Source organism: Pleurodeles waltl, chromosome 5 (genome assembly GCF_031143425.1).
Source record: "Pleurodeles waltl isolate 20211129_DDA chromosome 5, aPleWal1.hap1.20221129, whole genome shotgun sequence".
In the NCBI taxonomy this organism is placed as follows: Eukaryota; Metazoa; Chordata; class Amphibia; order Caudata; family Salamandridae; genus Pleurodeles; species Pleurodeles waltl.
This window is the reverse complement of record NC_090444.1, coordinates 477,101,213-477,114,914: the sequence shown is the minus strand read 5'-3', so window position 1 is coordinate 477,114,914 and position 13,702 is coordinate 477,101,213. Positions and strand designations below refer to the sequence as shown.

The window sequence follows — 13,702 nt, the reverse complement described above, 5'->3', positions numbered from 1 at the left end:
ACCCATTCCTGTCACTAACTGGAAGGAGGTTGAAAGCACCAAAAATAGTAAAAATGGGGTATGTCCCAGTAAAATGCCAAATTTGTGTTGGAAAATGTGGTTTTCTGATTCAAGTCTGCCCGTTCCTGAAAGGTGGGAAGATAGTGATTTCAACACCAGAAACCCTTTGTTGATGGCATTTTCAGGGAAAAAACCACAAGCCTTCTTCGGCGGCCCTTTTTTCCCATTTTTTTGGAAAAAACTAAATTTTCACTGTATTTTGGCTATTTTCTTGGTCTCCTCCAGGGTAAACCACAAACTCTGGGTACCATTAGAATCCCTAGGATGTTGGAAAAAAAGGACGCAAATTTGGCGTGGTTAGCTTATGTGGACAAAAAGTTATGAAGCCCTAAGCGCGAACTACCCCAAATAGCCAAAAAAGGGCTCAGCACTGGGGGGGAAAAGGCCCAGCAGCTAAGGGGTTCATGTACAGAATCTAACATTTCCTGATGTAACTGGAGGCTAAACAATAAATCACTTTAAATGTTTCCAGCATGTGGTTGGTCAGAGGATCAACAGTGGAACGTCATAATACAAGCTCTTTAGAAACTGAAACGTATAATTACATTAGTGAAATTAGGGAAATTCCAAAACATTGTTTTTAAGTGAAATTTGAAAAAATTCTTAAGATTTAGAATTGCCCTATTTCACATCATCTCTGCCAGTTGAAGATAGTTTGTCATAGACAAAGTCACATCAGAAGACATTTTCTGCTTGAACAATTTACCCGCTTGTATCTCTTGCTGGCTTTTTATTTTTTTCTACAATGTACTCTCTTGTGTCAAAAGAAGTCATACAAAATACTGTCAATCCACTGTAGGAAGCTGGCTCTGTATATACTATATAAAAAATTAGATATAATATGCACAGAGTCTTAATAGAATTTATTCATAAACTTCTTAAGTCTCCTAATATAGTTTTGTATTGTGCTTATTCTACTTGTGTTACATACAGGAAGCATGGGGACCCTCTTGTGCTAGGTGGACCACAGGGACACGGGGCGTGGGTGTCGGCTGCACAGGGGTCAAGACTCACGCATCCGGAGTGAGGTGGGAGTCCTTGGTTGCAGGTTTTTTCAGACAGAGCCACTGTCCTCGGGAGTTCTTGTTCCTTTTTGGGTGCAGGGCAGTCCTCTGGAGTTGGCAGAGGTCATTGGGCCTCCTGGATGCGTCGCTGGTCTTTTTAAAGGTTCTTTGAAGCAGGAGACAGGCCGGTAGGACTGGGGCCAAAGCAGTTGTCGTCTTCTTTCTTCTCTGTGGGGGATTTCAGCTTAGCAGTCCTTCTTCTTCTTGTACGTTGCCAGGAATCTGGAGAGCTGGGTTCAGGGAGGCCCTTAAATCCTAGATTTAGGGGTGTTTTAGGGGTCAGAGGGCAGTAGCCAATGGCTACTGTCCCTTAGGGTGGCTACACCCTGCTTGTGCCCACTCCCTTCGGGAAGGGGGGCACATTCCTATCCCTATTGGTCCCTGTCCCCTAAACCAAGATGGAGGATTCTACAGGGAGGGTGTCACCTCACTCTGGACACCTTAGGAGTGGTTCTGGCTGGGGTGGTCACTCGTCCCTGTTTTCCATAATTTTCTCTCCGGACTTGCCGCCAAAAGTGGGGCTTTGTCCAGAGGGTAGGCATCTCAACTAGCTGGAGTGCCCTGGGGCACTGTAACCCGAGGCTTAAGCCTTTGAGGCTCACCGCCAGGCGTTACAGTTCCTGCAGAGGGAGGTGTGAAGCACCTCCACCCAGGACAGGCTTTGTTTCTGCCCATCAAGCGCACAAAGGCACTCACCCCATGTGGTCAGAAACCTGTAGGAAAGTGGCAGGCTGGCACAGACCAGTTAGTCCTACAATAGCAGTTTGGCTTACAGGGGGCATGTCTAAGATGTGCATTTTTCAATAAATCCCACACTGGCATCAGTGTGGGTTTATTGTGCTGAGAAGATTGATACCAAACTTCCCAGTATTCAGTGAAGCCATTATGGTGCTGTGGAGTTCGTAATGACAAACTCCCAGTCCATATACTCAATATGGCTACACTGCACTTACAATGTCTAAGAATTGACTTAGACACTGTAGGGGCATATTACTCATGCAGCTATGCCCTCACCTGTGGTATAGTGCACCCTGCTTTAGAGCTGTAAGGCCTGCTAGAGGGGTGACTTAACTATGCCACAGGCAGTGGTTTGTGAGCATTGCACCCTGAGAGGGGTGCCATGTCGACTTTGTCTTTTTCTCCCCACCAGCACCCACCAGCTGCAAGGCAGTGTGCATGGGCTGAGTGAGGGGTCTCCTAGTGTGGCATGATACATGCTGCAGCCCTTAGAGACCTTCCCGGACGACAGGGCCCTTGGTACCATGGGCACCTTTTACAAGGGACTTAACTGTATCAGGGCTGCTCCAATTGTGGAAACAAAGGTACAGTTTTAGGGACAGAACACTGGTGCTGGGGCCTGGTTAGCAGGGTCCCAGCACACTTTCAATCAAAGTTGGCATCAACACTAGGCAAAAAGGGGGGGCAACCATGCCAACAGTGGCACTTTCCTACATCCATATTTTGCTCTAGTAGCCCAAATTTGTGTAATTCCATCCAATTTACAAAAGAATTACACAAGGCCCAAAATATTATAGCAGTATAATAAACTGGGCAAAAACCATAAACATGAGCATAACGTCTGAGCAACTCATACATACTGGAGACATAGCTCTATGCTCTTATAACCCATTATTTCCACATCCCTGTGTCAATTATGCCACTTCAAAGTTAACCAACCCAAAACATTTTAGATACAAATCTCTACATTGCAGGACTGATATTGGGTGCAAGTGGAGGTCAGAACTCCAGAAAACTTCACTACAAGATAGGATTCTCTCATCATACAATAAGAGTTCTGCCTACTCTTAGCAATAATGTTTTCTAATTCATGAGATAAGGTAAATGTGATAGATTTATTAAATGCACCACCCCCTTCATGGTTTTAGGTAACAAGAGTTAACCTTCTGGTTAAGGCTGCATATATTAAGCAGAATCTATGTTGCATCTACTTGTGTATGATAAAAGTTAAAAAACAAAGGTGAAACATTGAGTCTCTCAGCAAGCAACTAATTTTAATAATTAGGCAGACATGCCACATTGAATTTCCTGGGTTCTATTATCTAGCTAATGGAAGCCCTAGAACGAGCTGTGAGCAGGATGTCTTAAGATTAACTATTCCTTGGTGGTGCCTGATGCAGCTGACAGATCTAACAAAACCAGCATTCTGACACCACCCTCATCCTGGGGTGCTCTGTAACAGAAGTCACAACTATTTCAGTGGCCATTGCTAGATTAAAAGGAGCTTGCTGGTTATTAGAAATACCACATACAGTTTTGTAGCTGACATTCTAGCAGTTTAGTTGCGTAAGAAAGGCATCAAATTAGCCTGTCTAGATCTTTGGCACTTAAAGAGGGCTTTTGAGTAGAGAAAAGACAAATGGCAGATTTGAACTCCAAGGAAATTATGGCAGTACTAAAAGAATGTTTTAAAACTTTCAGACTGATAGGACATACTTATTATATGACTGCAGTAAAAATTTCAAAGGTACATATACCACTGTCAGAAAAAGTTAATCTGCTCATAGAAATTAATGTCTTAAAGACTTTTGTTATACAGTTCTTAGTAAGGTAACAGGACTATGTATTAGGACGACAGAACTTCAGAATGTGGGAGACTAAGTCCACCCATATCATGAGGAGCTGTCAGTCCAATTCCTGGCTAAATCACAGTTCCTCACCTACCTCCCTAACATTACTGGGGTGGAAGGTGATGATGGCAACCTGAACATGTCACTCTGACTCCCAATGAAGTTGTGGGAGCCCTTCATTACTCATGCATGCCCAGGCAAAACACAAGGGAAGTAAAAAATAAGTTTTCAATACATTTATTGAAACAATCATAGTCTTTCATAGAGAGAATGAGCTGCGATAATTAGACAGATGAAACAAAGCAAAATAACCAGCATTACAAACATGGTAAAGAGAATGAGGAAACCAATTAATATAAATAAATAATTTCTCGATGTTCCCACATAACTATAAGACTACACTGAGAGCATAGTGGGTGTAACCTCTGCCTTTGTCTGATATAAGGGATTAGCATTAGCCCCATTCCTGAAAACGGCATCAGGAGTCAGCCTGTAGTGTGTAAGGCAATCACCTAGGGAGGCTGAAAGATTAGCACCAGCAGAGCTGCACGTCAAACACTGCATTTATCCCAGGACTGTCACAACTAGAGTGCCCCTCTCCTCCTTTCAGATCAGTGCATCATTTTTTTTTAATCAAAGCAACACTGTGTTGGAGGCACAGCTCTGATACAATGGTATGCCTAGATGTTAGAATCTCTCTCCTGAACAGGCAACACATGCAGTAGGATATTGTGCACTGTGTTCTTAGCCTTGAACAGAATGTACTGATTTTATGTTGAGAAAAGGTTAAACTAAAACAAGCAATTTGTACAATATGTTCCTAGAATAATTTCATGCAGGCCACATGTAAATTGTAAAACATGTAAAAATATGAAGGGGCCTCACTGCACTTTGAGGGAAAGAGACTGGCATTTTTTTAATGGTTTATGTTACTTTTAAACAACCTCAATATAGGTAGAATATACCTTTTTAAAGTGATCATCCATCACCTTCTTCTCCTTGAAGTATTACAAGCTACTAAGCATCATGAGTTTTATAACTTTTGTTTAGAAGGTGGTCAACATCTTTTTCTTGTTGCAGAAGCAAAATCTGAATGACACTACAGCAGAATGGTTGAAGTAGGATGACTGAAAGCTCCTGTAAAAAGCATATGTTGTATATATATTTTTGTTTATTAAAAAAAAGATATTGGTGAATGCTAGTCAGAGCCATGGTGTCATTTTCCACTTGTAATTTTAAGTATATGAAAAAGTGTCTGTGGGAAGTACAAAGCTGTTAAAATATTGACAGGGCAAAAGTAGAATAAAATTAAGTGTTTATACATTATTGCATGTGGAGGTTTTGGTGCAATGAAGGGAATGTAAATTACATGAGGAAGGAGAGAGTAAAAAGGGGATGTGGAAGAAAAAAGAGATGATGTCTGAAGTTTACAGATAGAGGATTTTAGAAAAACGTGTGGAGATAAATTATTTGTCATAGAAAGGCTGCAGAAAAAAGTGGGTGAATGGTCGAACATGAGTGATTGTGACACTCTGCTGACCTCTACCCCTTCCACTGGCTTTAGTAATGTTTTATTATTATTCTCACATTTTAAGTATTTAAATATTTTCAAACAACTTATTACAACAGGGTCATTGTTACTAATTAATTTGACACTGAAAGCAAGCATTGGCAAAGTCAATAGGTCTGGCCTGCTTAGGAGCATGTTGGTAATTGTGTGAAGTGTTTGGATTCAATAACTCACAGAGAGGCACTGATGTGCTAGTTGGTATATTGTGTAAAGTATTAAATTTTAACTTACATTTTGAGAAACATCTTTAATTATGTAGGCCAAGCATCTTGAAGAGGATGTTTAGTTGTGTTTCTTTGGCCACACCCCTTTTAGAGACCCCTATCATTTTCATCCACTTCAAGCCATGTAATATAACATAATGTATCATAACAAAACTAGTACAATACAATACAATACAATATAACAAGACCTGCCATGGCATATCATGAACTATGCTCACCTAACGTTTCTGATGTTTAGGGGGTTGAAAACATGTACAAACACACCTGGTATCTTTTGGGCGTCAATTCCATACACTACTCACCCTCTTGTGTGTTGTAAACACAATAAAATATGTATATTTTTAAAGCACTAACAATTAAATGAGCTGCCATAAATTTAAAGCACCATTACTCTCATTAAGAATGGCACATGAAGAAACCCATGAGCCATTAGGCAGAGTCTGATGTTAGCTTGTGTCCCGAAAAACAAGAGATACTACAACTATACAGCATTCAGGTTGAAAGATCTAACTAGGCAGGCTATACAGTATTTACTATAAGCAAAATATGTGTCTCTCTTCTGCTTCTGATGTATGTGGTGTATTGTTACACCAAAGAATTCTCTGATGAATGAGTGGCACCAAGAATAAATGAAACATTTTTCCTCTTAAAGCAGTACCCATAGAGCCTGATTGCAAAAAGACTGGTCACAAAAGGTGGTCACAAATTGCTCATTTGACTTTTTGAGTCCAGTTTTTAATTTTGCCATGTAACCTGTGGACTAATAGATCACGTTGCAATCACCCATCTGAGAACTATGTGCGCAATTAATATTATTTAGGTAGGTTGCTGTTTGTGACTATCTACAAATGAGGGATGGTGACCTGCAATGAATAGTAGACCACCATCCCTGTGTTTGCATTCCCAAATGGTCACAAACCACTGAAAGATTTCCTACCAAATTATCAATCAATCAATCAATCAATCAGTACTTATATAGTGCAACTACTCACCCATTAGGGTCTCAAAGCGCTGGGGAGTGTAGTGTTTAACGGTGAGGTGGTTCTTAAAAAAGCCATGTCTTCAGTTCCTTTGTGAAGCCGAGGAGGGGGTTTGTCTGATGTGGAGAGGGAAGGTGACGGTGGCTGTGAGGAAGGAAAAAGAGCGTCCTCGTGTTCTGGTTTTCCTGATGCAGGGTACTTCTGCGAGAGAGAGCTGGGCTGAGCGTAGGGTCCTGTGGGGTACGTGGAGGTTGAGTCGCTGGTTCAGGTGGGCTGGTCCGGTGTTATGGAGGGCTTTGTGTGCATGGGTGAGGATCTCGAAGGTGATTCTTTTCTCTGTGAGAAGCCAGCGCAGTGTACGCAGGTGTTGTGAGATGTGGCAGTGTCGAGTTAGGTCAAGGACCAGTCTGGTGGGGCCTTCTGGATGTTTTGTAGTTTGCGGGTGAGTTTCTTGTTGATTCCGGCGTAGAGTGCATTGCCATAGTCCAGTCTGCTGGTGATGAGGGCGTGTGTGACTGTCTTTCTATGTTCGAGGAAGATCCACTTGAAGGATTTGCATAGGAGACTGCAGGTGCAGAAGCAGGTGGAGGTGACTGAGTTGATTTAATGGTTCATGCTGAGGTTGGAGTCTAGGATGATTCTGAGGTTGCGGGCTTGGCTGGTGAGGGTGGGCGGATTTCCGATGGTGGGTGGCCACCAGTAATCATCCCACGTGTTGGGTTGAGGGCCCATGAAGAGTACTTCTGTCTTGTTTGCATTGAGTTGAAGGCAGCTGTTGCTCATCTAGTTGGCGACTGCTTCCATGCTTTCGTGGAAGTTGTGTCTGTCTGTGTTGGGTTCTTTGGAGCGGGAGAGGATGAGTTGGGTGTCGTCGGCCAAGGGGATGATGTTGATTCTGTAGCTTCTGACGAGGGTGGCTAGCGGGGCCATGTAGACGTTAAACACAGTGGGGCTGAGGGAGGATCCCTAGAGCACTCTGCAGATGGTGGGTGTGGGGTCTGCGAGAAAGGGGTCGAGTCTCACTCGTTGAGTTCTGCCGGAGAGGAAAGATTGGATCCAGTCGAGGGCCTTGTCTCTGATGGGTTTCTTGAGGAGGGGGTTGATCTCGGCGTGTTTCCAGTAATCGGGGAATGTGGCCGCAGCTAGTGAGTGGTTGATGGTGAGGCGGATCTTGTGGGCGATGGTGTCTGTGGCTCTGTTGAAAATGTGGTGGGGGCATGGGCCCATGGGGACCCCAGAGTGTATGGACCTCATTGTTCTCAGCGTATCTGCGGTGCTGAGGGGGGTCCAGGTGGTGATTGTTGGTTTGTTGGTGTCGCATTCTAGTGGAGGTGGTTCTGTGCGAAGGTTGTCCTTGCTGAGACTGTCATACAGTTATGAGAGCTTGCCCCTTTCACACACGTTTCTAATTGTGATTCAAAATGGTTTGGAAAACACCTTTTGTGATTTGAAAAGCCTTTTACGAATCCCAAAAGGTGTTTAAAAACTAAATAAAATTTAGCAGTAAACCCTGTTATTTTGTGAATTGCAGGGTTTGTAACCACATTTTAGTATATTGGGCCCAAAATCACTTGATTTTTTTGATACACCCCCAAATGTTATTGAGGCAAATTATCTTATGCAGCACACAATAGATTACTTAATTAAGCATCTTGTAGAGCTCGACAGTGCATATGACCTAAGACAGAATGCCACTAAGGCCTCCCTAGATTGGTGCATTGTTCAAGCATTGTTCAAAGCAGACATTGAACATTGCAACGGGGCTGGCCAGGGGGGCACCTGCAATGCCAATGCTGAGTGCATGGGCAGTGCAGGGACCACCCGGGGCACCCTGCACCCCGTCTTTGCCAGCCTTTTCATGGCAGGGTTACTGCCATGAAAGCGCTGGCAGAAAGGGGATCGTAATCCCCAGGGCAGCGCTGCTTGTAGCGCTGCCCTGGCAGATTAGGACGGTCAGCACCTCCAGACCGTCATGTAGTCGAAATCTAGCGGTAATATGGTGCTCTGACTACTTCATTGGCACCAGGGTCATAATGAGGCCATTATTCTAGGCAATTACTGAATGGGGTTTATTCTAAAAAGATGATAGCTTGAGGAGGCTGACTCAAAGTGCTCTGTGTTGTTTTCATTGTTGTACTGTTTTATTATTGTGTTAAAATTAAGGGCGTAACACACTCCTCTTCAGCCCCTGCAGTGCAGAGGTTGGGGCATCCCTTCAAGGAGTCCCAACAATTCTGGTGGGTGCCCATTCAGACCAAACCCAGTGAATAAATGTGTGACATGCAAGACTCGGGCCCCTCATCACATTCTGTTGGGGTGAGGGCATAATTTTGCATGACACCACTAGCTCACATTAGCTCTAGTGACAATAAGCTGTAAGACAAAACCTAAAAATGCCAAAGGTAAAAACAACATGTTAGGATTATGTGGGATCCGAGCAAGATAGGATGCTATGTACCCTCATGGATGCCAGTTTTGTCATGTTTGGAAATATTATTGCGTCTATTCTAATCTGCAGATAATGTGGACTGGTCTTGCTGGGTAGTTTGAACAGCGCCGCAAACAGAATGAGGAAAGTCAATCCTTTCTCTAGAGTTCCCAGATTAATGGAGTGCCATGGCCATCATTCTAACAAAAACTATGGCGTGACCATCATGATGCACTTTTAAGTTTCTGGTCTGTCTTCAGAAGCTGGGTGTCATGGACTTCAATGAGCAGGATAGCAGCCCGCCTCTTCCGTGATGTACCATAACAAAGAGACAGACCTGCTGTTGGACACTACACCATTGTCATCCCACACTTACGGCGAAGGATAAGAGGCAAGAGATTCCATCCCTGAGTGCAGTGTTCTGAATGATTCTGGTAGTTTTAGGAGCACGTGATATCAAGTACCAATCAGGCCTTAATTCCCTCTCTAAGTTCACTGCCCATGGTGATGTTTGCTAAAGCCTACAATTCATTCATACCACTCTAGTATGTGGACTCAGTTAATATTCTTGACCCTTCTACTGTGCTAACGTGGCAGGTGACTCTGTTCTTTCTTCTGTATATGTAATCCAGAGTTGCATCAGAGAACGGGTATGATCTGTGTCTGTCAAGCTACCCCTGGCTATGCCTTTTAACTTTTCCAATGTGACAAACTACCATTAAATTGTTGATGAACTCACACAAATGTTTACACGTGTGTATGCTCTCTACAATTATAGGTGAACATACACAGGGAAGCCTTCATATCTGCCATTACTACTAGATTTTTACAGTGCATAAATACCAACACTTTGGGTTTAAAAATGTTTCCCAATCATGATGTCTGCATCAGGCTTGGTTAGTCCCAGAAGCAAAGGTCTGTATGATTCGGGTATCAGGATTATTGGTACTCATTGTTTGTTATGAAATGTAGCACTTACACGAACTGTATGCATATTTTTTTATTAGAAAAAACATATAATGGAAATCTGAAAAATAAGAAGTCTTAAAGCAAGAATGTCTAGCATTGTGAAATATGTCTTTCCTTTTCCCCCAAACCTCATCCATAATCTTCATTTACATCTCTTTCAGAATGCGGGCCTGGTTACCGTGACCACTACTCCCCTGAACTGTGGTCCTCGACTGAGGGTTTTACTTCAGCGCCCAGTAAATGAAAAGTTACTGATGCTGCTGCCTGTTGGCTACCCCAGCAAAGACGCCACAGTGCCAGACTTGAAGAGGAAACCACTGGAAGACATCATGGTCGTGGTTTAAAAAGGACACAAGAATAACAAATTTGGCAGACAGTCTCCATCTCTTCCTCCCTTTGAACAGAATTCACAAACCTTTTTCTCTGAGTAGCTGTGTAGGTTGGAATAACTTGTGAATTTCCACCCGTAATCAGTAAATCATTTGCTATGGGTAATTGTACTTTACTCCACTGAGGTATGAACACTTACAAGTAAAATAAGCTTACGTGCATCCCTGATTCACAAAGTTTTTTTTCTTTGAGTAAGTGTGTTGTACTCCTGGAAATTTGTGAGCAGGTTACATCAAAGTTTGCAGTAAGATACGACAAGTCACAGAACATGCCTGTGCTATGGACCCCCAGCTTTGTAATTCTTGCAAACCTGTGCGTCATGATGCGTATGCTAGGATGTATGTGTGTGAATGCATTATGATCCATACTGCCTTTTTTAAGTTTACCAATTTAACATGAGGGCCTACAATGTTAAGCCAGTATATTAAAATGAAAACAATGTTTGAATAATTTGTGCAGAGAGTGAAAAAAGCAAACGAAGAGTGGCCCGAGAACTCTTTGCAACTTCTGGACCCTTACTAAAAAAAAATCAAATAAAAAAAAAAGTAAAAAATAATTGGGCGAGCATAGGAAACGGGTTGAAGAACATCAGGAAGGGGGAGGAGGGCAGACCTGGAGGTGAAGAGTGTGCAGGGAAGAGGAAAAGAGGGAAAGAGTAAGTCAATGTACAGTGGAAAGATGCATTTCAACCAGCTGGAACACTATGAAACCACTAAACTCCTGGGTGAGACAAACACAAGAATAAGGAGGTAGGCTATTGAATCAGGAACTACCCTATTCTGTTGTACCACATGTGGCACTGCACCGAACAGAGAATTTTCAGATACACATTATGCAACTCCGTTGCAGTTTGTCTTGAACTTCAGAGAACAAATTATATTAACTCACAAGCTAGCCTCTCCATCTGAGGTGTGTATGATATTGCAGGAAATAGAGGATGTTCAGGCATGTTACCCTCCCTACAGTAGTGTGTGAGGATCTGTAGAGAGCATAGCAGGTGGGGCTCCTCCACTAGGGCGGAGGAGCGTCCCCCCCCACCAGCAACAGCAGCTGCAAACCTTTTACTACAAAACAATAATAAGCTGTGTTTGTTATCGTTTTGTAGTAAAAGGGGTGGGGCCACAGTTTGTGACGAACACTGAGGGGAGTGCAATGTGTATGTATGTTTAGCCGGCTGTCTCAGGCCGGCCAAAGGCACATGCACACAGGGCTTTCTCCAGCCCGGCACTGTGTTGTTGGGCTGAAGAGAGGAGACACAGGCTCTAAGCAGCGTCAGAATTGGCCGCAATGCAGCCTGGGAGCCTGTGCCTGCAGCAGAGGAACCAGAGAAGCGGTTAGGAGGTGACAGCAGTGGCGGCAGCAACAATCCAGGTGTTTGTTTTTTTCAATTCATTTCCCTCTGTTCCTTCTCCACTGCCCCACCCCTAGAAAGCACCATGAGCTGCTCCTGGAGCTTTGGTGTTCAGACACACTAACTTTGTTTAGCATAGTGTGCTTTGTAAACTACAGAAAGTAGAGGAAGTTTCAGGCACTTAGCAGCTCATATCAAGATTTTTTTTCCACAAGCCACATACTACCCTCATTCATTGTGTGTAGGATGGCACAGAGGAGAGGCTGCATTTATGGCAGTCATCCTGCCACCCTCCAATTGAGACAGTATGGAGCATAAGTGTTATAATGTTATTGGCTTTGCAAAGAAGATCATTTGTTTTTATAAGGTTCAAAGCAATCTGTTTCACTAGGTGTGGTACTGTGCAAAGCATCAGCTGATTCCCCAAATCAAACAGCATCCTCCCACAGTGTGTGTGGGACAGCACAGAGCAAAGGATGCCTGAGGCATACCACCCAACTCCAGTGTGGGGGGCAGAACATAGAGCAGAGCCCACTTCAGGTGCACATCTCCACGTTGCAGTATAAAGATTAGAACGCAGAAGCGTTGTGAAAACTTCATAATGCTGCAGTACTTGTGGCATAATGCATGAGCAGACAATGCTAAGGCTCACATTGTCCTGCTGCACTGTTGTTTGGGATAGTACAGTGGAGAGGATACTAAGGCATACATCACCTACTGCACTGTGGCACTGCACGTATCACATGATGCTTTAATTACACATTACTGCTCAGTTTGAGGGCTATAGCACAGAACATTGGTGACTTTGCTTTTACGCTCACAGCAGAGCACGTTCGTGGCACATGTAAAGGGTGTACAATCTTGCGCTGGTGCAGTGCTTACATTATGCCTGTTTCTTCGACACTTAATTGGTTGATCTAAGTGTCAATGCAAGATTGGTGCATTTGCTGGGTTTAGATCATTTTAAGCAGTTGACCACACACTCTGGTGGCCCGCTGTGACATGTAAGCATAGATTTACTAAGGCTTTGTGCTGGAGCAAAGTGACATAAAGTGGAGCTTGGTATTTACCACCTAGGTGCCTGCTTCTCAGCACAAAAACTGTTTTGTCCTGCTTTGCATCAGGTGGGCTTCACTAGGGCAGATCTGTGCAAACACACAAAGATGCTAACTAACTTCTTACTGACACATGCATGCAGCAGAGCACTATGTGGGCTCCTTATGAGTTTGTCTAGGCATAGGAATTTACACTAGATTGGTATGCTTCCAGTAAAAATCTTATGCCAGACAATGCACACTCTTCTCCGCACTATGGTGAGAGGTTGTGCATTGCACTAGGCAACCATATTAGAACACAAGCACCACGGATAACCGCTGCAGATGGTCAGTCTTACTATATAGGGCTCTGCACTGTTTTCCACCTTGCGCAACACATCCTTTCAAATTTGGCTGCAGTGTTGTCTTACAAATGTGTAAACCTGGGCTGTCACGCAATATTGTACTATACATTGGATATATTTTTTGTTTCCCCTACCCCATATCCTTTGTCCCGTTGTATCTTTGAGTTTGTATGCTCTACGATTTAATGGTTTTAAAATTTTTCATGGGTCTTTGGAAGGTATGTAAACCCTGTGGCAAGAATTGTACATTTTAAATTGCTGCATGAATAAAACTACTCAAGGTTTCATATATTTCATTAACTTCTTTTCTTTATTTTTTCCTGTCATTCATGCTCAGCTATTTGTTTTGTGAACTAGGCCAGGTCACGATTCCATAGAATTCTTTTTATTCAACCACAATCTTTATAAATAGTTCATGTTTAAAATTCATAGACTTTATTTTTATACTGGTGATCTTCAGTAGTCTGTCATTCTCAAGATGTTTCTCCTTTGTGCATTTTGTGTCTTTTTTCACGCCCTGGGTACATTTTATAGGAGCTTTTGCAATGTTCGCTCCATGTCTGCCTTTATTATTTTTTTTAGTTAATTTTGCTGATAAACTGTCCGACATATCTCCAGAGCCTATTATCTTGCTGATTACATGGTGGCGTGGAGCTGTGGCTAGGTTAGTTATGTATGC

The 13,702-nt window shown here is 43.0% G+C and overlaps 1 protein-coding gene across 1 annotated transcript in view; it reads left to right on the top strand.

Annotated features, from left to right (window-relative positions):
- Window positions 1–13,314, top strand: part of IYD (iodotyrosine deiodinase) — a 217,439-nt gene extending 204,125 nt beyond the window's left edge. Inside the window, exon 5 of the mRNA XM_069234296.1 lies at window positions 10,045–13,314. Coding sequence (XP_069090397.1) covers window positions 10,045–10,227 — 183 coding nt within the window. The 3' untranslated portion in view covers window positions 10,228–13,314. The remainder of the gene's footprint in view (window positions 1–10,044) is intronic.
- The last annotated feature ends 388 nt before the right edge of the window (window positions 13,315–13,702 follow it).